Source organism: Ranitomeya imitator, chromosome 3 (genome assembly GCF_032444005.1).
Source record: "Ranitomeya imitator isolate aRanImi1 chromosome 3, aRanImi1.pri, whole genome shotgun sequence".
NCBI classification, from domain to species: domain Eukaryota; kingdom Metazoa; phylum Chordata; class Amphibia; order Anura; family Dendrobatidae; genus Ranitomeya; species Ranitomeya imitator.
The window spans coordinates 89326522-89352553 of record NC_091284.1 but is presented as its reverse complement, the minus strand read 5'-3'; the positions used below and the strand labels follow the sequence as shown (position 1 = coordinate 89352553).

At 42.6% G+C, this 26032-nt stretch overlaps 1 protein-coding gene across 3 annotated transcripts in view; it reads left to right on the top strand.

The window, feature by feature from the left end:
• LOC138672762 (transient receptor potential cation channel subfamily V member 1-like) overlaps positions 1-26032 on the top strand; it is a 153319-nt gene that overhangs the window by 76012 nt on the left and 51275 nt on the right. For all 3 annotated transcript variants that reach the window (XM_069761098.1, XM_069761097.1, XM_069761096.1), the window contains 2 exons: positions 2855-3007; positions 20045-20185. In XM_069761098.1, the coding sequence (XP_069617199.1) occupies positions 2855-3007; positions 20045-20185 (294 nt within the window). The remainder of the gene's footprint in view (positions 1-2854; positions 3008-20044; positions 20186-26032) is intronic.

Genomic DNA, 26032 nt, shown 5'->3' with positions numbered 1-26032 from the left:
AGCTGTCACACACTTCTCATCATGCGTTTAAAAAGCGCAAACGCATGAAAAAAGCATGTAAACGCGTCAAAACGCCACGTTTTTTTCACCACATCCAAAAACGCATGCGTCTAAAAAACGCGTTTTTTCACCATGCTTTTTTTTTTAAAACGCATGCTTTTAAAACGCAAGTGTGAAACCAGCCTTACACATGTGGAATTATATACTACCTCTTGAAGCTCAAAACGCATGTAAACGCGTCAAAACGCCACGTTTTTTTCACCACATCCAAAAACGCATGCGTCTAAAAAACGCAGCGTTTACATGCGTTTTTTCACCATGCTTTTTTTTTTAAAACGCATGCTTTTAAAACGCAAGTGTGAAACCAGCCTTACACATGTGGAATTATATACTACCTCTTGAAGCTCAAGAGTGTGCAAAGCAGTCATCAAAGCAAAAGGTGGCTACTTTGAAGAACCTAGAATATAAGACATATTTTCAGTTGTTTCACACTTTTTTGTTAAGTATATAATTTTTGCTTTGTACTGTATATGTCAGTGAGACATATATATATATATATATATATATATATATATATATAAATATATACCGTATATATATATATTTATTTATTTATATTTAATACAGAGTCAGATAGCAAAAAAGCCAGTAATTCAATTGTTGCCTTTTGCTAAGTCCATATCAAACTCGACAGGATATGAGGCATGGTTACATACAGTAAAACATTTTATATCCGTTATATTTTTACATATTCCTCACTAATAATGTTAGTAGTTTGTGTGTGCAAAATTTGGGAGCTCTAGGTGTTAAAATAAAGGGTTAAATCACGGAAAAAACTGGTGCAATTTCAGCGTAATTTTCTCCGCCAGAGTGGGAAAGCCAGTGACTGAGGGCAGATATTAATAGCCTAGAGAGGGGCCATGGTTATTGTCCCCCCCCTGGCTAAAAATATCTGCCCCCAGCCACCCCAGAAAAGGCGCATAGTAGCGTTAGAAAATATTTAGAAAAATTCCCACGTTACAGTTCATATGAGTTTATGCCACCAGGGGGCGCAGCTTCGATGATGGCACCGCAAGTCCTCAGAGCTACGTTACCATCATTCCATTCATTTCCCAGTCTCTTACAGCCGGGATCAGTCGCATTAGCAGCGCTCTTGTAACTTTATTTAGCCCCTTCAGATGGATTTACATAATGGGACATGACTGTACGGCAAACAGGTATGGGATATTGTTACTTTTTTATTTTCCTTTTTTACAGGAGAACGAGGGTCTTCAGTTGGATTGAGCATACAATAAAAATAATAAAACCCCATGTGTTTATTTGTGTGTGTGTATTTTTAACCCTTTACTACTATTGAATTAATAATGGATAGGTGTCTTATTGACACCTCTCCATTATTAACCAGGCTTAATGTCACCTTACAATAGCAAGGTGACATAAACCCCTTATTACCCCATATCCCACCGCTACTCGGTAGTGGGAAGAGAGAGGCTAAGTGCCAGAATAGGTGCATGTTACAGATGTGCCTTTTCTGGGGTGGCTGGGGGCAGATGTTTTTAGCCAGGGGGGGCCAATAACCATGGACCCTCTCCAGGCCATTAATATCTGCCCTCAGTCACTGGCTTTCCCACTCTGGCGGAGAAAATTGCGTGGGAGCCCACAACAGTTTTTTTCCGTGATTTAACCCTTTATTTTAACATCTAGAGCTCCCAAATTTTGCACACACAAACTCCTAACATTTTTAGTGAGGAATGTGTAAAAATATACGGGATATCAAATGGTTTACTGTATGTAAATCGTGTCGGGTTTGGTAAGGAGTTAGCAAAAGCCGACAATTGAATTACCGGCTTCTATGCTATCTAGCTCTGAATTAAATATAAATATATATATGTGTGTGTGTGTGTATCAATGACATACATATATATATATATATATATATATATATATATAGATAAAGAAGAACACAGCAGCACATGTACATGAATCTAGGCCATGTGAAAACACAGACAAATATTCAATATGAATTATACTTCTCAAAAATATTTTTCCATAAATATTTTTTCAAAAAAATGTTTTTCATAAAACCTACAGTTATAGATGAAATGAAGATTCTTAGCGCATAAATTGGCCAATTCATGTGTGCCCATCAACCACGGCAAGGTGATCTCCTTCTAATGGGTCCTACACTACCACACATGCCACTTTTGGGCCACCAGCCTACAACTCTGGACAAACCATGTCACTCTAGATTCATGTACATGTGCTGCTGTGTTCTTCTTTATCTATATGATGCAGCTTGCAGCTTGCACGTGTTCACATTAAGAGTGCTGATTGTTTTTTTTCTCATATATATATATATATATATATATGTCTTCAGCATGCTCGGATAGTATGTTCGAGTCCCCGCACCTGTGTGTCTTGCGGCTGATCAACAGTCGCAACACATGCAGGGATTGCCTAACAAACAGGAAATCCCTGCATCTAATGAGGCTGTTGAATAGCCGTAAGACATGCAGCCGCGGGGACTTGAACATATTTTTCGAGTACGCCGAAGACACTCGGTTAGCACACGAGCATGCTCAGATAACACCTTATCCGAGCACGTTTGCTCATCATTAGTCTGCAGCTATCAGTTCGTGCTGGGAGTTACAATTCCCCATGCAGAGAACCTTTCCTCGAAGTCGGGCATTCTTATCTCAGTGACAGGAGGTTTTATATTTAAAGATTCACCAAATTTATCAAACATTGTTTAGTACGAACATTTGCAGCAAAATACAGCAATGTAGCAGAATGGAAAAGTGACTTAAAAAAGTCCCCTCATAATAATTTTCTCCCTTTTCTTTTAAATATCCAGATGATGATACTGGGAAGACATGTTTAATAAAGGCTATGTGGAATTTAAGAAACGGAATGAATGACACCATCCCAATATTGCTGAAGGCTGCCAAGAACACTGGTCATTTGAAAGAGCTGGTTAATGCACCATATACTAATGACTATTATTATGGTAAGTGAAGCCAAGAGAATATTTACATAACTGATTTATTTTATTTTTATCATTACATTTTCGAACAGTTGGCAGAGCCTGGGCGTGTTTAGCTGGCAAGCAAAATTTGCCGCCTCCAGAGCGATAACCCAAAACTCATGAGCTCCAAGACAATATCTATAATCTATGTGCATTAATGATACTGATGTCTTGTTATGCGCCACAGAGGTCCATGAGCTCCTCGGGGATGGATGTAACTGCTACTTCGGGGATCTGCCCCTGGGTGCCTCCAGATCATAACATGAAATAACAACATCTATCCGAAACCAGAAATTTGGTGACAATTAGGGCTTGTTTCCACATGCGAGACACGGACGTGTTCGTCGCATGTGGAAACAAGCCCTTATTGTCATTTTTCTCTTTCCCGCTGACAGACGAATATATCCACCTGTATCTTGGGAGCACTCTTCACACCATAATGATTGTCTAGAATCGATCATAGGTCTCCAATCGTTCTTGCTTTGAGAGCCACATGTAGGACACGAGCCAAATTCTCTTTTCAGAAATCTTAGAAGCCATGTCTGCCCCGTGAATACTTTAATTCCCATAGTGCTCCATTGTACCGTAATAATTCCACAGATGTCCCTTATCAAGTTAAATTGCTTTCTTTACCCCTTTAAAAAGTAATAATGACCCAAGTTCCCCCATATAAAATATGCATGCTCAGAGTGCCCCTTGTAAAAATAAAGTAATATTCTGCAGGCCCCAATAATGTAATAATTTTCCTTTATAAAGTAATAATCCCCTGAGTGCATCCTTATAAAATAGTAATGGCCTGAGTGCCACTTAAGTAATAATCCTGAGTGACATTTATAAAGAAATTCCCTTTGATGCCCAATTTCAAAATTAATAATGCCTCTTTTGTGTCCCTTTAACAAATAATATTGTCCTGTGTGTCACATATTATAATTATTATTTGTTTTTAGAGCAACATTGATTCCATTAAATTGCTTTTGTTGCCCCCTTAGGCTATGTGCACACGTTGCGGATTTTGCTGCAGATCCCTAGAAGATTGGCCGCTGTGGATTTGCAGCAGTTTTCCATGAGTTTACAGTACCATGTAAACCTATGGAAAACCAAATCCACAGTGCACATGCTGCGGAAAAAAATGCTCGGAAGCGCTGCGTTGTTTATTCCGCAGCATGTCAATTCTTTGAGCGGATTCCGCAGCGGTTTACACCTGCTCCATAATAGGAATCCGCAGGTATAAAACTGCAAGTGAAATCCGCACAAAAACTGCGGAAAAACCACGGTAAATCTGCTGTAATTCCGCAGTAAATCCGTAGTGCGGATTTCCTGCGGATTTACCAAAATCAGTGCGGAAAAATCCGCACACCTTTCCGCAACGTGTGCACATAGCCTTAAAAAGTAATAATGTCCTGTGTGCCCCCTTATAAAGTAATGAAGTTTGTCAAGTAATTCTCATGTACAGCACCATGGAATCAATGGTGCTATATAAATAAATAAATAATAATAATAATAATATTGCTCTAAGTGTCCCTTGCAAAATAATAATGCCCAGAATGCTCCCATGCCAAGTAATAATGCCCCCCCTGCGGATGCCAATAAAAATGTGAGTGGTATTTATATGATCTGCCCAGAAACCTGAATGGGGTGTGAATGCACCTTAGGCCACTGATTTTACGTTGTCATTCCTATACAGATCATGACAATCGCTGGCCATGAAGGGGCGTACAGGCAGATTGCCGGTATGGCTGTCAGAAGGCACCATGGATATACTGTAACATAGGAGACTAGAGGTTGGGTCATTGCTCACAGTCACAATCACATTTTAATAAAAATGTTCCATAATAAATAGAAGTGAGATTAATATTATATAATCAAATTCAAATTACATAAATCATACAGCGCTTCTAAAATAATAAAATGTGTCATTATTTAATATGATTTCTGCCTGGTCCTTAGTATAAGTCATGTATAAGCCAAGTCAATTTTTTATATGTACTGTTTATGCTAGCCTTATATAGGATTAATCCACTAGAACAGTTCCCTTTTTTCAAATTTTAAAGTTAGATGTAGAATCATGCATTGTTTGCAGACCATTTACACAATGCGAGGGGCAAATAGTCATATTCATCCCTGATGTCCTATATTTTTAATGTCAGACCCAATGACAGTCATGGAAACTTCTATAGCTTAATTATAATGGTGGCCGATTGGTTTCAATTAAGGTGTCCAGCATTTGGTGGATACCCTAATGAAAACTAAACAGACCCTATTATAGGTAAAGGGATATCTATGATGTTTTTTATGTCCGTCATTCAACAAATACAGCTTGCAACAAAACTGATGGTGGTTCTGATGACATATTCATGTACTGATGGTGGCTATCATGATGCATTCATGAAGTGATGATGGTTCTAGTAATGTATTTATCCCCAGAACCATCATCAGTATATAAATACAAAACCAAAGTCATCGTCAGTACATAAATAGAACACCAGAGCCATCAATGGTAGATGAATACAGCACCAAAATCATCATCAGTAAATAAAAACATCAATAGAACCACCATCATTACATGAATATGTTGCCATAACCACTATCAGTACATGAATACGTTGCCAGAACCACAATCAGTACATTAATACATCACCAGAACTCCCATAAGTACTTCAATACAACAACCAAGCTGAGTACAATTAATTGCAATGTCAAGTCAGCCCCATACACATTTGTATCACATAAACCTACAACTCCCAGTATGTCCTTAAAAATGGTAAGGAGATACTGGGAGTTGTTGTTACGAGTCATCATCAGACTGCAGACCATATAGGAACCATAGGACTGATGATACACAGGCAGGATCACACAAAAACATTTACATCCAGGTACCTTGTAGATGCCACCTTCTCTGATTGACTTGTTTCCTTTTTTTCGTCTTCATCTTGTCCAGACTCCATGATAATTTTTCGTATCCAGAGCTCTTCACTGCAGACTTCCATCTTCTCCAGTCTTCTGCAGCACTACACAATGCCCTTAAAAACAAGAGTGCTATTAAAATGCTTTCTGCACAAAAATATCTGTCTATACTGTTACCCTAAAAAAATCTCTTATGGTATATGGCCTCCACATTATCCCCCTTAATGAGTCATATAACCACCCCACTGTCAGCCATCATCAGCTATAACCGCCACACTGTCTGCCCCTATGAACCACTGCCTATACCATGGCTGTCCCCTCTTTACTGTTTTCCCTTACACACTCTATACTGTATCTCCACACTGTTCCTCCACCATGCTAACCTCTTTCCATACTGCATCCATATCATGCTGCCCACTACTCACAGTATGCCCCCACACTGTCCACCACACTGCCCTCTCCAAACTGTACCCCCTCCTAACATTGTCTCCGTACATGGTAGGATGGTTACCATAGCAACGCATACAGTATGATGTCCACCACAGTCATCTCATTACATAGTACGGTCAAAACCACAGCCTCCGTATACAGTACGATGGTCCCCCAGTCCCCAATACAGTATAATAGCGCCCATGGCCCCTTATATACTGTATAATGTCTCCCACAACACCCCACACAGTATAACCACCACAGCCCCCTATCCAGTATGGTCACCACAGCCTCCGATGCAGTATGATGTTCCCACAATCCAGGTATAATCTCTGCCACTGGCCCTCATATAATATCCCCCATATCCCTTAATATAATGTCCTTCTGCAACCCATCATATCATGTCCCCCCTCAGCCCATATTATGGCCCTCAAAAGCCCCTCACATCATATCCCCCTGCAACCCCTCATTTCATGTCCCCTGCAGCCCCTTATATCAGGTCCCCCCAGCATATCAGGTTCCCCCCAGCCCCTCATATCAGGTCCCCCAGCAACTTCTTATATTAGGTCCCCCACACCCCCTTTTGTAATTTTCCCAATTTAATTACCAAAATATATATAAGAAAAAAAAGTCCAAATAAATCACATGAGCTGCATTACCAACATTCAGCTTTGTTCTTACCTCCTCGTAGAAAACATAACATGTTGGTTCGACATGATTTATCTTTCATTAATCCATGCTGATTGTCAGTTATTATATTATTCTCTGCAAAATATCTCTGCAGATCATCTCTTATGATGCCCTCAAACACTTTGCACACTACGTGTAGATAAGAACAGAAAATGCGGCAGCACTCACCCATCTGTGGTCCAATTCTTTATTCAAAACATGAAAAAATACACAGCCTTGCGGTCCGAGGGAGTGCAGATGGACGGGAGGTGAGCAGGTGAACGACGATGGCCGTTTCGCGCTGATCCAAGCGCTTCTACGGAGACGAAGCGCTTGGATCAGCGCGAAACGGCCGTCGTCGTTCACCTGCTCACCTCCCGTCCATCTGCACTCCCTCGGACCGCAAGGCTGTGTATTTTTTCATGTTTTGAATAAAGAATTGGACCACATATGGGTGAGTGCTGCCGCATTTTCTGTTCTTATCTACATGTTTGCATCTATCTTCCATGCGAGCACCCCCTATACTGAAGTCAGTCTGTCACCACTCACTGCTGCTGATCTGCCGGAAGAAGGAAGGCTGTGCAGCTCACTTTTTTCTTTTGCTTTTGGACTTTGCACACTACTGATGTCAGACTTACCGGACGGTAGTTGCCTGGATCCACCATCTTACCTTTCTTAAATATTGGTTCCACATCAGCCATTCTCCAATTCTGTGGCACCAACCCTGATCCAAGAGAGTTTAACAATATGAAATACAGCGGTCAGTCAATTACTGAGCTCAATTCCCTCAATATCCATGGATGAATGCCATCTGGGACGGGGGATTTGACAATATTTAATTTTCTCAGACGCAGGCATACTTCTCCTTGTGTTAAATTTGTTATGGTAATGACTAATGAGATGTTACTTCTAGGGATATTGGCATTTTCAGCTCTTGTTGTGCTGCTTATTTTTGCAATAGTGACATTAAAAAAGGGATTTATATTGGTTGTTTATTAGTGTAGCATAAAATGAGTCTATTCCAATTGAACCAGCTAAGCTATGACATTGGCGGCATGCCTCGTGAAAAAAGTTATTCCACAACACACTTAAATTTGTGAATATTTTCAGGTTCAAATAAAGCAGTTCTTAAAGGGACACTGTCACCTGAATTTGGAGGGAACAATCTTCAGCCATGGAGGCGGGGTTTTGGGGTTTTTGATTCACCCTTTCCTTACCCGCTGGCTGCATGCTGGCTGCAATATAGGATTGAAGTTCATTCTCTGTCCTCCATAGTACACGCCTGGGCAAGGCAAGATTGCACCTAGTGCAGGCGTGTACTATGGAGGACAGAGAATGAACTTCAATCCAATATTGCAGCCAGCATGCAGCCAGCGGGTAAGGAAAGGGTGAATCAAAAACCCAAAAACCCCGCCTCCGTGGCTGAAGATTGTTCCCTTCAAATTCAGGTGACAGTGTCCCTTTAAGAATGATCGGTCAATAGATTAACATTAATCTCATAAATAAGGAAACAAACAAAACATCATTTCTTATTAATACATTTGAAAGCATTTCTTCTAATGCCTTTAGACAATCACAGTACATTAATGGTAATTACGCCTTGCTAATGTTATTTATACAAAGGCAGAGGTGAAAGAAGCAGATAAATCTGATAATCACTAAATGGCTATGTTATCTCTTAGTGCATTTATTCGCAGATGCTCTTTTTGCCCTTTAAATTGTGATTATATTTGAAATGTTGCACCCTAGGAGTGGTGCTCCCCAGACATCTGAAATAAATGGTAATCTCGTACATTAGAGGAAGAAAAGAAATACACAAGGTTTAGCTCCAAACTTGGTGTGTTTAGTTTGAATCCTATGACAGGTTCCCTTTGAACAAGATCTCTCACCAGATTTCATTATACAATACATCCTCCATCTATATATATAATTGTCTAAGGGTTTTTCCGTCTGTCTGTCTGTCTGTCCTGGAAATCCCGCGTCTCTGATTGGTCGAGGCCGCCAGGCCTCGACCAATCAGCGACGGGCACAGCGACGATGATGTCATAAAAAGGACGTAGACATCCCGCGTCTCTGATTGGTCGAGGCTGCCAGGCCTCGACCAATCAGCAACGGGCACAGCGACGATGATGTCATAAAGGACGTAGAAATCCCACGTTTCTGATTCAGCGACGGGCACAGTATCGACGTAGATGTCATAATGGTTGCCATGGCGACGATTATGTCATAAAGGTTGCCTCGACCATTCAGCGACGGGCACAGTCTGCCGCGAATTCTGGAATCATAATTGTCCATATACTACGGGGACATGCATATTCTAGAATACCCGATGCGTTAGAATTCTATTTTTGTTAAAATCTATACCTATAAATATAAACATATATATTAACATGTATAAATTAATGCCTGGGACATGAATATATTTTTCTAACGCATCGGGTATTCTAGAATATGCATGTCCCCGTAGTATATGGACAATGATGATTCCAGAATTCGCGGCAGACTGTGCCGGTCGCTGATTGGTCGAGGCAACCTTTATGACATCATCGTCGCCATGGCAACCATTATGACATTTACGTCGATACTGTGCCCGTTGCTGATTGGTCGAGGCAAATTCGCGGCAGACTGTGCCCGTCGCTGATTGGTCGAGGCAACCTTTATAACATCATCGTCGCCATGCTGTGCCCGTCGCTGATTGGTCGAGGCAACCTTTATGACATCATCATCGCCATGCTGTGCCCGTCGCTGATTGGTCGCGGCAACCTTTATGACATCATCGTCGCCATGCTGTGCCCGTCGCTGATTGGTCGAGCAACCTTTATGACATAATCGTCGCCATGCTGTGCCCGTCGCTGATTGGTTTAGGCCGCCAGGAATCATCATTGTCCATATACTACGGGGACATGCATATTCTAGAATACCCGATGCGTTAGAATCGGGCCACAATCTAGTATATTAATAAATCTCTTAAACCTGGTGAGGCTTCTGAACTTTCTTTGAAAATCCATTCCAGTACGGCTGTATTATCATTTTTAAAGTTAAGAAAGCGTTTAATTGTGTAAGAAGTTGGATAAATGATTTGGGGCATAACTATTGTGGGTGCAGGAGTTGCAGTTGCCCCTAAACCTTGGATCCAATCGGTCCTTTAGACCCATATGAGAAGACCGACACCATTAAAGACCTATTATAATTGGAGGCCCTCTTGGAGATATTACACACTTTTGATAATAGCATAAAACATGCTCACCTATGGCTGTGGCGCTCAGAGCTCAACACCTATTCTGGCCTTTGGGCTTGTTACCTGTTGTCACCCACCAGGCACTGGGGTTTTGTGCCTGTCAGAACAATAAAGTATGGTAATGCAGAAAATAAAAACTAGGTTATCTAGAGGCATTGCTAGAGCTCGTCATAGTATAAGTACAGTTAGGGCCAGAAATATTTGGACAGTGACACAAGTTTTGTTATTTTACCTGTTTACAAAAACATGTTCAGAAATACAATTATATATATAATATGGGCTGAAAGTGCACACTCCCAGCTGCAATATGATAGTTTCCACATCCAAATCGGAGAAAGGGTTTAGGAATCATAGCTCTGTAATGCATAGCGTCCTCTTTTTCAAGGGACCAAAAGTAATTGGACAATGGACTCTAAGGGCTGCAATTAACTCTGAAGGCGTCTCCCTCGTTAACCTGTAATCAATGAAGTAGTTAAAAGGTCAGGGGTGGATTCCAGGTGTGTGGTTTTGCATTTGGAAGCTGTTGCTGTGAGCAGACAACATGCGGTCAAAGGAACTCTCAATTGAGGTGAAGCAGAACATCCTGAGGCTGAAAAAAAAAAAGAAAAAATCCATCAGAGAGATAGCAGACATGCTTGGAGTAGCAAAATCAACAGTTGGGTACATTCTGAGAAAAAAGGAATTGACTGGTGAGCTTGGGAACTCAAAAAGGCCTGGGCGTCCACGGATGACAACAGTGGTGGATGATCGCCGCATACGTAATTTGGTGAAGAAGAACCCGTTCACAACATCAACTGAAGTCCAGAACACTCTCAGTGAAGTAGGTGTATCTGTCTCTAAGTCAACAGTAAAGAGAAGACTCCATGACAGTAAATACAAAGGGTTCACATCTAGATGCAAACCATTCATCAATACCAAAAATAGACAGGCCAGAGTTAAATTTGCAGAAAAGCACCTCAAGAAGCCAGCTCAGTTCTGCAAAAGTATTCTATGGACAGATGAGACAAAGATCAACCTGTACCAGAATGATGGAAAGAAAAAAGTTTGGAGAAGAAAGGGAACGGCACATGATCCAAGGCACACCACATCCTCTGTAAAACATGGTGGAGGCAGCGTGATGGCATGGGCATGCATGGCTTTCAATGGCACTGGGTCACTTGTGTTTATTGATGACATAAGAGCAGACAAGAGTAGCCGGATGAATTCTGAAGTGTACCGGGATATACTTTCAGCCCAGATTCAGCCAAATGCTGCAAAGTTGATTGGACGGCGCTTCATAGTACAGATGGACAATGACCCCAAGCATACAGCCAAAGCTACCCAGGAGTTCATGAGTGCCAAAAAGTGGAACATTCTGCAATGGCCAAGTCAATCTCCAGATCTAAACCCAATTGAGCATGCATTTCACTTGCTCAAATCCAGACTTAAGACGGAAAGACCCACAAACAAGCAAGACCTGAAGGCTGCGACTGTAAAGGCCTGGTAAAGCATTAAGAAGCAGGAAACCCAGCGTTTGGTGATGTCCATGGGTTCCAGACTTAAGGCAGTGATTGCCTCCAAAGGATTTGCAACAAAATATTGAAAATAAAAATATTTTGTTTGGGTTATGTTTATTTGTCCAATTACTTTTGACCTCCTAAAATGTGGAGTGTTTGTAAAGAAATGTGTACAATTCCTACATTTTCTATCAGATATTTTTGTTCAACCCTTCAAATTAAACGTTACAATCTGCACTTGAATTCTGTTGTAGAGGTTTCATTTCAAATCCAATGTGGTGGCATGCAGAGCCCAACTCGCGAAAATTGTGTCACTGTCCAAATATTTCTGGCCCTAACTGTAGGTTTCAATGTTAATTTGGAGACTACACTGGTTTGGGCACTAGGCCGGTTAATACTTCAATACTAAGTTACATTATATCCCAAAAAATACTTAGTTAAAAAAACATAGTTGTACAAATTTAATTTTTTCACTTTTGCATTTCTACAGCAGTTCCATCAACTTTCTGAAAAGTGGTCTCAGCTTAGTTGAAGGAGTCTTGGGTTTGTAATGCCTAAGAAATTCAATATAATTGATGAATAAATTACAGCAGAAATGAACTCCTGTGGGTGAGGGAAGCTGGTTGTCACCCTCAGCCAGACGGTCTGGTATGAATGCCTTTCATAGAAGTTCCTTCATGACCATCCAATACAGATTGACAGTGGCATTTAACAGGTTAACAGCAGCAATTGATGATTAAAACAGCACTCCCCCGGTCTGTGTACTGTATATGCCGTTGTCAGAGACTTGCAGGTCAGAAGCTGTCGACGAAGCTCCAATCCACCTGCTCATGTTAGAGGCGGATGATGGCTGCATAACACAGTTATCATCTGTCCAATTCCTGAACAAGCATCAAAGAAGGAGACCCGACATTACGGGAGACCCAACATTATCATAATATGACAGGAAGGGGTTAAAATACTTACCAATTACCGTCTTCACAGTTTCCAGCACTTCTCCGGGTCTCTTTTTTCAGGGGTTTATGTGTGGATCCAGAGCTTGCTTTCACAATTTTCACAAAGTCCATGGAGCCTTATTCTGAGACTCAAAGACTTAGGGTACCGTCACACAGTGGCATTTTGATCGCTACGACGGCACGATTTGTGACGTTCCAGCGATATATCCGTGACGTTCCAGCGATCTCGCTGTGTCTGACACGCTCCTGCGATCAGGGACCCCACTGAGAATCGTATGTCGTAGCAGATCGTTTGAAACTTTATTTCGTCGTCTAGTGTCCCGCTGTGGCGGCATGATCGCATGGTGTAACAAAGGTGTGCACGATATTGTATACAATGTGCGCATAGTAACCAACGGCTTCTACATCGCACATACGTCATGAAATTATCGCTCCAGCGTCGTACATTGCAAAGTGTGACAGCAGTCTACGACGCTGGAGCGATATTGTTACGATGCTGGAGCGTCACGGATCGTGCCGTCGTAGTGACAAAAGTGCCACTGTGTGACGGTACCCTAACATTGGTGGAAGTAGCACAGCCCCACGCAGCAATCTCTCTTTTCTTGTTTCATCTTCTCCCCTCTCTATAGACTTCTCTTGGCAGCAGATGCAATTTGATTCCCCACTGAAAACAGAAATGGCAACAGATCTGAGAAGTTTTTAAGAAAGAAAGAGGCAAGAAGTGACTGATAAGTGTGGGAACAGCCATTTTTCTCTGATAAGATTATTATCTTTGCTTTTTATCTTCACATTTTTTACATCACTAAGTGAGGCTGCATCATGTAGTCACAACATTCAAGCATCAAGTCAGTGCTTGCTACATCTGTATATGTATGAGCCCTTAAAAAATGAAACTATGAATAGCGCTCAGCACTTAGGATCAGTTAAAAGCAGGGGCGGACATATAATTGGTGAAGCCTGTGCGGCCAAACAGGGGCCAAAGTACTTGGTACCAGGTCCAGCGGTACTACAAGGGGTGGTCACAGTGGCAATGACCCGGTCCGTGGCCCTGGGTGTCCAGTTAAAGGGGCTGAATAGAAGTGCAGAATAAAGTCTATAAAGGATAATTTGTGACGCCACATGTGGTATTTGGCCAGGAATGGCCGATGCTGCTTAAAGGGGTCCACTTGGGCCAATGGAGTTGCAGCAGAGTTGGTATAGCTCCCCACAGGTAGAGCTTGGTCCCCAGGGCAGTTAGTGGTGTGGGTGGCAATGTTGATAGTGACAGAGGAGCAGAGTAGGTGATGCCGGAAAGAAATGGAAGGACACTGCATGTTGCAGTTCTCAAGGTTTTACTCACAGTTCAGGTTCCCCAGCCGGGGTGCTGTGTTCTCCAGATGTAAATTGTAAATTCCAGAAAACACTCTGGCAGGTTGGGCACCGGTCCAGAAGTCCTCTTTAGCACAGCAGCCTTGCAGCGCTGGGGTCCTGGGTTCAAACCCCACCAAGGACAACATCTGCAAAGAGTTTGTATGTTCTCTCCGTGTTTGCGTGGGTTTCCTCCGGGTACTCCGGTTTCCTCCCACATTTTAAAGACATACTGATAGGGAATTTAGATTGTGAGCCCCAACGGGGACAGTGATGATAATGTGTGCAACCTGTAAAGCGCTGCGGAATATGTTAGCGCTATATAAAAATAAAGATTATTATTATTATTTTGTATGCCTCTCCTGTCCGTCTTTCTGCGCTGGCTACCTCCTCTCCTGCCCTGCACTTGCCACCTAGTGTCCCAAGCCGGTGAACACGGGTCTTGTCGGGCAATGTACTCTCAGTCTCCTGGACCCTCTGTGTTCACCTTTTCGGCGAGTAAGTGCAAATGTGGCTGCTGCACCTACAGTCACAGCAGCCTCCGGATTGCTAGCTGGAGCCTGAAGTGTTCCCACTAGTTCAGGGGCCGGTCCCCCTACTGCAACCTGGTTACTCCACTGATGCAGGTCAGCCCTGATACAGGTCCCACGGGTGGCTTCCGCACTTCCCGTGTCCCTGGAACCCCTTCTTCCTGGGAGCTTCTTCTCTTTTCTTTCCTTCCACTCACAGGAGCTGCAGACTCCCACGTTTGCTCAGCTCTTGCTCTCCTCACAGACTCTTCAACTCCTCCTTCCTGTCTCCCCTGATAACCCCTCACTCTCCACGCACTCCAACTACCTAATCCCTTCCTGGCCTGGGGAGGTCTGGTGTTGGGTGCAAGTATCATGGTTCTGAGCAGTGTCCCCTCCTTACCAGAGAGTTGGGATACCACACCTCTGGTTGAGATGCAGAACGTCTGTGGCGACTGGAACTTCAAGGTTGCCACAGAGGTAAGGGGCTGATTTCTACTGACAAAGCAGGTGCAATTTTACATTTTTAGGAACTCTTAGTCTACGAAGTGCCCATATTTTGTTCCTGCACAGGGGCCTTTTTCTGTCTGTGCCAGCAGTTAAGAACGTTTAGAGAGTTAAAGTTTTGTGAAAACTTGAAGCATCACAGTTTGCGAAACACTGAAATAGGCAATTATAAGTTTAAAAAAATTCTGAAAATCATGCTTCCATGTTCATACAGTGTATCTTGTCTTGTTTCTTGACCAAAAGAGAAAAAACACGTATAAAAATTGGATGTGCTGCTGGAAAGAAGTATGTTGCTGCAATATTCATTAGATGGTTCTTTATTGCCCACTACGCATTTCAATGCCATATTGGCATCTTTATCAAGTGTAACACAACAGGCTACACACACTGGTACATGGAGGTATTTATAGCACCAAAAAACTTAGAGTACCAGCCACTGAGGGGTCGGTTGGGGTTCAAACTCAAGAGGAAGCCTGGAAGACAGAAATAAACAGGAAGGGGAAAACAAATGTGTGCAAAATACAAGAAATACCACCATAAAGAGTTGATAGTACACAACGAAACAGAGAGAGTGTGTAACTATTAAAAATTAAGCATTAGAAATACCAGTAATGGAAAATTGCTCAAACATGAATAAAGAAAATTTGTAGGACAGGATATTAGAACCTGACAGAAGGATAACATATAAAGTATGAGAGAACTAATACATAGAGCCATGTCGGCGATTAAGTAAAGAGTGAGGAAAAAGTAAGACAAGGATTGGTGAAGAGGTGGAGGAAGCAACAGCATGGAAATAAAAAGGACATGGATAGCACAAAAGGAGAGTCAGTTGCTGAGGAGAGAACACAAAGCTACAGGTGGCTCACCAGGAAGGAGGCTGAAATGATAATAACATTAATAATTTTTATTTATATAGCGTCAACATATTCCGCAGCACTTTATAATTAAGCGGGGACATGTACAGACAATAAATTCAATACAAGTTAAGACAATTTAAACAGTGAGATTAGGGGTGAGGTCCCTGCTCGCAAGCTTACAATCTACAAGGAAATGGGGGGACACAATAGGTGAAAAGTGCTTTTAATTTCAGGTCTGGCAATTATAATAAATAGGGATTTTCTTATAAAGCTGCGTGATCCGGTCATCATTCCGTGTGTTTAAGTGCAATAGTCAAGTATCAAGTGCAGGTATCTACGTGTGCATGGAGGGTGTGGAGACAGATGAATAGTAGGGTGCAGATTCAGAATAATATTTGGAAGGAGGGAACAGGGCAAAATTAGGTTACTGAGTAGTTGATGTGGTAGGATTATTTGAAGAGATGGGTTTTCAAAGCGCGTTTTAATAGGTCGGGGATAGGTATTAGTCTGATCGTCTGGGTAAGTGCATTCCAGAGAGCTGGCGCAGCATGAGAGAAGTGTTGGAGACGGAGGGGCGATAGAAGTGTAAAGGGGTGTGTGAGTACAAACCACCAAATGGGCAATTCCAGCTTGGATGCAAAAATTGCATTTGAAGTCTCCAGTGAGAAAGAAATTTTGCTAAAATAGTAGGTAGTACGAGACAAAAAAAATTTTGAGAGTGAAACATATTAACAAAAAAGATTAAAATGGTGGCATGGAATGATAGGGATAAAGAGGAAGATGTGATTTGGAACATCAAAGTGAGCCCTAGAGGAGAAAATGTGATTGAGGAATAGGAAGAAATTAGCTAACGAGAGGTGTGAACACTCTAGTGTAAAATATATAAATAAATGATGCAGAAGGTACAATATGGGGTAAAATAGCAGTAAGGACCGTAAGATTGCAGAGGCCTTGAATTCACATGAAATCTAATTTTTGGAGGTGTTGTTTTCTTCCTTATCACTTTTACTATGCCTGTACAATTCCAGCAGTCTCAATTATCCTGATTATATTTCACATGGGCAGCACGGTGGTGCAGTGATTAGCACTGCAGCGCTGGGGTCCTGGGTTCCAATCCCACCCAGGACAACATCTGCAAAGAGTTTGTATGTTCTCTCTGTATTTGCGTGGGTTTCCTCTGGGCACCCTGGTTTCCTCCCACATTCCAAAGAAATACTGATAGGGATTCTAGATTGTGAGCCCCAACGGGGACAGTGATGATAATGTGTGCAAAACTGTAAAGCGCTGCAGAATATGTTATCGCTATATAAAGATTATTATTATTATATTTATCAGAATCCATTTTCCCATCAATGCTTTTGTATGATTATGTATTGTTCTAGGTTACATGCAATTATATTTATAATCCATCCACCTCTCGTGTCTCCCCTTTTCCTCATAGTTTGTAAGCTTGCGAGCAGGGCCCTCATTCCTCCTGGTATCTGTTTTGAACTGTATTTCTGTTATGCTGTAATGTCTATTGTCTGTACAAGTCCCCTCTATAATTTGTAAAGTGCTGCGGAATATGTTGGCGCTATATAAATAAAAATTATTATTATTATTATTATTATTATTGTAATCATAAATCAACTCTGTTTTCTTATTATTATCATTATATCTCTGTAGACCATTACAAATATGGATTGATGTGAAGTGTTCTTGTTATTGGGACAACAGGTTACCTTTTCTACAAATTCTTTGACCTGGCATTGAGTTAATATGAATGCAGTTGGCTCAGACACTTAGCTGTAGGAAGTACAGTCTGACTTGGACCTTGTTGTCTAAATCAGGTCTAGCCTCAAACCCTGATGAAGCCAGGTTGACTGGCGAAACATGTCGGGGACGTCTAGGAGTTGGTGTTAGGGGCAAGTTAGTGGAGTGTGTATAAATCCCCATTGAGAGTAGTGGTAGTGGCCGCACCAACTCTACGGAATTCATTAATAGATAGGATATTGGTGATAAATCCAGAGGATTAGACAGTTCAATAATTATATCCTAGTAGTGTACACCAACTAGCTTAGCAATTTTTATCTTTATTATTTAATACTTGAATAAAAAGTTATGTTTTACATTTACCTTTACTAACGGTTTAGTTGCCATTCGACAAATTGTAATTACGGTATATTGTTGTCTAAATTGGCACCAAGCTCTTCTCATGATTATAAATGGCACATGGTAGGTGGTAGGCTCTGCCAGAAGCTTTAAAAGGGTTACCCTCAATCACAATTTATCACCTCTGCCAGGAATAGGTCTGATCACTTGGGATCCCACCACAGACAACCTCATTGATTAGCAGAGTACAGTCCAGTGTCCCCCATTTGAAAGAATGTGTGCTGCCACCCCACTTCTTGCATATGGGGTTGATGGAGATAGCCAAAAACAGCAACACAACAGCATAGAGCGGCAGTGCTTATACATAACTGTTCTATTGAAGTAGGTGACATAGGACCCCCGTCTCATGACCTGTGAGGGTACCGTCACACTATACGATTTACCTACGATCACGACCAGCGATATGACCTGGCCGTGATCGTAGGTAAATCGTAGTGTGGTCGCTGGAGAGCTGTCACACAGACAGCTCTCCAGCGACCAACGATGCCGAGGTCCCTGGGTAACCAGGGTAAACATCGGGTAACTAAGCGCAGGGCCGCGCTTAGTAACCCGATGTTTACCCTGGTTACAAGCGTAAAACTAAAAAAAAACAAACAGCACATACTTACATTCTGTTATTTGTCAGGTCCCTTGCCGTCTCTGCTTCCCGCACTCACTGACTGCCGGCCGTAAAGTGAAAGTGAAAGCACAGCCGCTGTGCTCTGCTTTCACTTTACGGCCGGCAGTCACAGTGCGGGAAGCAGAGACGGCAAGGGACCTGACGGATAACAGAATGTAAGTATGTGCTGTTTGTTTTTTTTTAGTTTTACGCTTGTAACCAGGGTAAACATCGGGTTACTAAGCGCGGTCCTGCGCTTAGTTACCCGATGTTTACCCTGGTTACAAGCGAACGCATCGCTGGATCGCATCGCTAGATCGCTAGATCGGTGTCACACACACCGATCTAGCGATGACAGCGGGAGATCCAGCGATGAAAGAAAGTTCTAAACGATCTGCTACGACGTACGATTCTCAGCAGGATCCCTGATCGCTGCTGCGTGTCAGGCACAGCGATATCGTAACGATATCGCTGGAACGTCACGAATCGTACCGTCGTAACGATCGAAATGGTATAGTGTGACGGTACCCTTAAGGTACCTTCACACATAACGATATTGTTAACGATATCGTTGCTTTTTGTGACGTAGCAATGATATCGTTAATGAAATCGTTATGTGTGACAGCGACCAACGATCAGGCCCCTGCTGGGAGATCGTTGGTCGCTGAATAAAGTCCAGAACTTTATTTCGTCGCTGGACTCCTGCTGACATCGCTGGATCGGCGTGTGTGACACCGATCCAGCGATGTCTTCACTGGTAACCAGGGTAAACATCGGGTAACTAAGCGCAGGGCCGCGCTTAGTAACCCGATGTTTACCCTGGTTACCATCCTAAAAGTAAAAAAAAACAAACAGTACATACTTACCTACAGCCGTCTGTCCTCCAGCGCTGTGCTCTGCACTCCTCCTGTACTGTCTGTGAGCGTCGGTCAGCCGGAAAGCAGAGCGGTGACGTCACCGCTCTGCTTTCCAGCCGCTGTGCTCACACAGACAGTACAGGAGGAGAGCAGAGCACAGTGCTGGAGGACAGACGGCTGTAGGTAAGTATGTACTGTTTGTTTTTTTTTACTTTTAGGATGGTAACCAGGGTAAACATCGGGTTACTAAGCGCGGCCCTGCGCTTAGTTACCCGATGTTTACCCTGGTTACCGGCATCGTTGGTCGCTGGAGAGCTGTCTGTGTGACAGCTCTCCAGCGACCAAACAGCGACGCTGCAGCGATCCGGATCGTTGTCGGTATCGCTGCAGCGTCGCTTAATGTGAAGGGGCCTTTAGGCTCTCCCCTTGCATATCTTGCATTATCACAGTATCTTATCTTTATGCATTATTTGTAATCCCTGCTTCTTTTGTCGCCCACAGGACAGACAGCACTTCACATAGCAATAGAAAAGAGAAATTTTAAGTTAGTGAAGCTTTTGATGGAAAACAAGGCTGATTTGAATGCAAGGGCAAGTGGGTTGTTTTTCCAGCAGAAAAAGAAAGGTGTCAGTTTCTACTTTGGTAAGTTTTCTTTTTTTTTGTTTTAACACATGTGGCAATGAAAAAAATCAAATTAATAACCAAGTGTAATAGAAGTATGCAAGAAAGCAATATTGTTACAGCTTTAAGGGGTACATGTCACTTGATTTAAATACATCGATACCTGATTCTGCTGCTGTTTTCTATTCTGCTCTATTGCAGAGATAGTCACATTTGTTGCTATTGAAGCACAGTATCTATAATCTTTGCTTGTAGTCCAACTGTCCGTTTATCCAGTCTTCTCTGGGGGAATGTGTTTTCACCCGTCATTCACAGATGCTGCCAGTCACATCTGATCTAGAAGTCTATGCGGTCTGTCAGTATCGGACTGTGAGGTGCCCAGGACAGTAACGGTGGGTGAGCTGCTGATCCATAACGCCCTGGCACTTTATAAACAAGTCGTCTCCTAGTCCATATGTGTCATGCTGTGTACATTACATTGTATTCACTTGCTGGCGGAAGGCTTTCGCTTTCTCCACAGGGTCGGACTGGGGCCACAGGGGCCCACAGGGTCAATTAACCTTAGGGCCCCACCCTACAGCTATATGCAAATACCTTAAACTGGTTCTTTGGTTAAAACAAGTTATCACCGATCCATGGGCCAAACAGGATAGGTGACCTCTTAGGTCTGACCAATAGAAACTGCACCAATCGGAAGAATGAGGAAATATTATCCCAGATAGGACACTTATCCCCATTTTAAAATGGAACTGCAGGTGGGATGTCTGACTGCAGCTCCATTCATTCTCTTTGGGTCTTCCAGAAAAAAATAAGAACAGTGCTCGCAGCCACTGAGTGAATGAATAGATCAGTGGTCAAGTCAAACATTCCACTCTAGTCTAATGGGGATAAAAGTTCCACATTCTGCCAATTGAGTCCAAGTAGTCAAACCCACACAATCAATACGTTATCACTTATGCTGTGGAGAGGTGATTACTTTTTCACAGGAGAACCCTTGTAAGTGCATCTCTACCGCTGTTTTCCAGGTATCTAATCTGTAGTGGAAATTATTATTATTATTTTTATTATTTATTGTTATAGCGCCATTTATTCCATGGCGCTTTACATGTGGGGAGGGGTATACATAATAAAAACAAGTACAATAATCTTAAACAATACAAGTCATAACTGGTACAGGAGGAGAGAGGACCCTGCCCGCGAAGGCTCACAAACTACAAGGGATGGGTGAGAATACAGTAGGTGAGGATAGAGCTGGTCGTGCAGCGGTTTGGTCGATCGGTGGTTACTGCAGATTGTAGGCTTGTCAGAAGAGGTGGGTCTTCAGGCTCTTTTTGAAGGTTTCGATGGTAGGCGAGAGTCTGATGTGTTGTGGTAGAGGGTTCCAGAGTAGGGGTGATACGCGAGAGAAATCTTGTATACGATTGTGGGAAGAGGAGATAAGAGGGGAGTAGAGAAGGAGATCTTGTGAGGATCGGAGGTTGCGTGTAGGTAAGTACCGGGAGACGAGGTCACAGATGTATGGAGGAGACAGGTTGTGGATGGCTTTGTACGTCATGGTTAGCGTTTTGTACTGGAGTCTCTGGGCAATGGGGAGCCAGTGAAGGGATTGACAGAGGGGAGAGGCCGGGGAATAGCGGGGGGACAGGTGGATTAGTCGGGCAGCAGAGTTTAGAATAGATTGGAGGGGTGCGAGAGTGTTCGAGGGGAGGCCACAGAGCAGGAGGTTGCAGTAGTCAAGGCGAGAGATGATAAGGGCATTGGAGGGGTGCAAGAGTGTTCGTGGGGAGGCCACAGAGCAGGAGGTTGCAGTAGTCAAGGCGAGAGATGATAAGGGCATGCACTAGGGTTTTTACAGATTCTTGGTTGAGGAATGTACGGATTCGTGAAATATTTTTGAGTTGAAGTCAGCAGGAAGTGGAAAGGGCTTGGATATGTGGTTTGAAGGAGAGATCAGCGTCAAGGATTACCCTGAGGCAGCGAGCTTGTGTTACTGGGGAGAGTGGGCAGCCATTTACTGTAATAGATAGGTTCGTTGGGGGGATCGCGTGAGATGGGGAAAAATGATGAATTCTGTTTTGTCCATGTAAAGTTTCAGAAATCTAGCGGAGAAGAAGGATGAAATACTGGACAGACATTGAGGGATTCTGGTTAGTAGGGAGGTGATATCGGGTCCACAGATGTAGATCTGTGTGTCATCAGCATAGAGGTGATACTGAAAGCCATGAGATTCTATGAGCTGTCCCAGGCCAAAGGTGTAAATGGAGAAGAGCAGGGGCCCTAGGACTGAACCTTGTGGGACTCCGATAGATAGTGGGCAAGGTGAGGAGGTGGTGTGAGTGGGAGACGCTGAATGTCCGGTCTGTTAGGTATGATGAGATCCAGGATAGGGCCAAGTCTTTGACGCCAAGGGATGAGAGGGTCTGTAATAATAGGGAATGGTCCACTGTGTCAAAGGCAGCCGACAGGTCGAGGAGGAGGAGGACAGAGTAGTGTCGCTTGCTCTTGGCGGTTAAGAGGTCATTGGTGACCTTAGTTAGGGCAGTTTCAGTGGAATGGTGTGACCGGAAGCCAGATTGTAAGCGGTCAAAGAGGGAGCAAGAAGAGAGATTGGAGGACAGTTCAAGGTAGACGTGTTCCAGTAGTTTGGAAGCATAGTGATATAGGGCGATAGCTAGATACAGAGGGTGGGTCAAGAGAAGGCTTTTTGAGGATAGGTGTGATGGAGGCATGTTTAAAGCTTGAGGGGAAAACACCAGTTGTTAGTGATAGGTTGAAGAGATGGGTTAGGGTTGGGATGAAGACTGTGGTGAGGTTTGGGATGAAGTGGGATGGGAGCGGGTCAAGTGAAATAAAGAATCTTCTCCTAATTAATATCAGTGTGAACAAATGACCACCATACACAACACAATCCACTATACCAAGACCAATACTACCACATACAGGGAAGTAATACCACCACACCATGACCAGACCACATAGTGAACGAATAATACCACATATTACCAGCATATAGCGACCAAATAATACCACATACAAGGAGAAATACTACCACACCATTACTAGACTACATATTCCACCACAGTGACTGAATAATACCACATACAATGGACAAATACTGCCACACTGTGACCAGACCACAAATTACCACCACATAGTGACTGAATAATACCACATGCAATGGACAAATACTGATACACCATGACCAGACCACAAATTGCCACCACATAGTGACCGAATAATACCACATGCATGGGATAAATACTGCCACACCATGACTAGATCACAAATTACCACTACATAATGACCGAATACTACAATACTGATCATGAATACAAACCACAATACTAGCATCACAGTTATTACCACCAGTTATATTATACACAAGAGCTCTGTATATAGTATGCAGTGTATAGTGTAAGTGTACAGGTAATACAGCGATCATCACCAGTGACATTATACACACAAACACTGTATATAGTGTACAGGTAATACAGTGATCACCAGTGACATTATACAGAGGAGCTTTATGTATATATATATATATATATATATATATAGTGTCAGTGTACAGGTAATACAGTGATCACTAGTAATATTATATACAAGGGCTTTGTATGTAGTGTCAGTGTACAAGTAATACATTGATCATCAGTGACATTATACACAAGAGCTCTGTACACGGTAAGGAGTGTATAGTGTGCATGTACATGTTATACACTGACTCACCAGCTACATTTCTAGTTGAAGTCCTTCATATTCATCCAGCACAGACTGCCATCACTTCTTCCAGCCAGAACTTGTCTCTGCAAAACATAATACACAGTTATCTATAGCTATATATATATATATATATATATATATATATATTTATTTTTTCCTCAACTTCTACACTTCATCAGATGAATAAAAAAAGCAACGTAGTGCTGCCCTGCACAGTAACAGGGCCCCCCTTTTGTTCCCTCTATCGAAAACACTTTCCTAAAAAGTAAATTATATTACAGTAGTAATAATGTCCCTAAACAAATTATGTTCCCCACTTATCACCATAAACTGATATAGTATGTTTTGGCACCCAAACAGTAATTAAGTCCCTCATCCTGGCCCCCTTTATTTAATAATCTCGCCCAGCCTGGCACCCTTTTTTATAATATGCACCAGCCTGGGCCCTCCATATATCCATCCTCGCCCTCCCATATATCCATTCTGGACCCTCCATATATCCATCCTGGCCCCTCCTTATATACATCCAGGGCCCCCCATATATCCATCCTGACCCCTCCATATATTCATCCTGGCTCCCCCATATATCCATCCTGCCCTCCCCAATATATCCATCCTGCCCTCCCCCATATATCCATCCTGTCCTCTCCCATATATCCATCCTGGTCCCTTGTCCTGGCCGCATGCACAAAGAGAGGAAAAGAAAAATTCCTCTTACCTGCCTGCGCTCCCGACGCTGAGCAGCGACCTCCTCTGCAGATCCGGCATGCTCATATTAAAATGGCCGCCGACCTAGCAGAAGTCGGCGGCTGAATTGTATGCACTTATCGCATGCGGCGACAGTGATGTCATACGCTGGCAACGACAGGCGCACACAGTGTTCATTGGGATGTTCGATGCGGTGGTTCAAGTGCATCGCACGTACTCTGCCTGCGCTTTTAAAGGGCCTGTGTCCCTAAAAACAGCTCACTTTTTTTTTTCTTTTTTCATCTTCTTCTTCCCACCTCCCTCTATTTGGACCACTGCAAGGGCCTACCGGGGCTTGCCCTGATACACCGCCACATCAATCTGACCCTGGAGCCACACCCATTTCAGGGTACAATTGCTTTATTTTAACAAGTTCAACTTTACTGGACAGTTCAAGTTCGCAGTATCAAGCACAACACCCTCTGGTTCTTGCTCCATCAACACAGTGCATTTGAAGAATTTGATTATGTTTGTATTATCCCTTTTCTTGATCCCCCTATCAGCCCCAGGGACTACCTGTCTGTCATCACAGTATTCCCGAGATCCGCTACGTTTCCATCACGCAGTTCCCCACCAAGATTGCCTTGTGCAGGCGTGTACTTCAGAGGACACAGCATGAACTTCAACCCAATATTGCGGCCAGCATGCAGCCAGCGGGTAAGGAAAGGGTGAATCAAACACCCAAAAACCCCGCCCATATGACCGCAAACCTGTCCCGCCAAATTCAGGTGACAGGTTCCCTTTAATCAAAAACTGAAAACATTACATGCTCTGAAAATGGAGTCACAAGCAAACATTTTTTTTTCACGAATTTCCAATTTTTTTTACCACATAAATAAAAAAAAGTATGAATGTTTGGTATCACCGTAATTGTAATAACGGGGAGAGTGATAGTAGTTAATGTTTACTGTATAAGTATAATGAATGCTGTAAAACAAAACTTAAAAACCAATTGCTGAACTGTACATCATATGATAAAATGAATGGCATCGTTCAACAGTACAATTCGTCCCGAAGGAAAAAGCCTTCATATGGCTTGTCAATGGAAAAATAAAAAAGTTATGCTTCTTCGAAGTAGGGGACGAAAAAAGAAAGCGTAAAAATGAAAAATCGTCCTGTCCTTAAAGAGTTATTGTGAATTATCAACTGTGAAACATTTTTTTCTTTTCTGACTGTAAAACTTTATCTTCTATTTTCGGTACTGGCCTGAACTGCAGGTAATAATATTTAGAAGCTTACTTTACAGCAGTCACATGGGACATAGGCCCAGAAATTGACAGATTATAGACTGACTATTAAAGGAGAGTTTTCTAGGCATGTTCTGTGATATGAGTAGAGGTAATTGTACAGGATGGGGGAGGAGGTGAGCTATACAGCCCTTTATAATATGATCTATATATG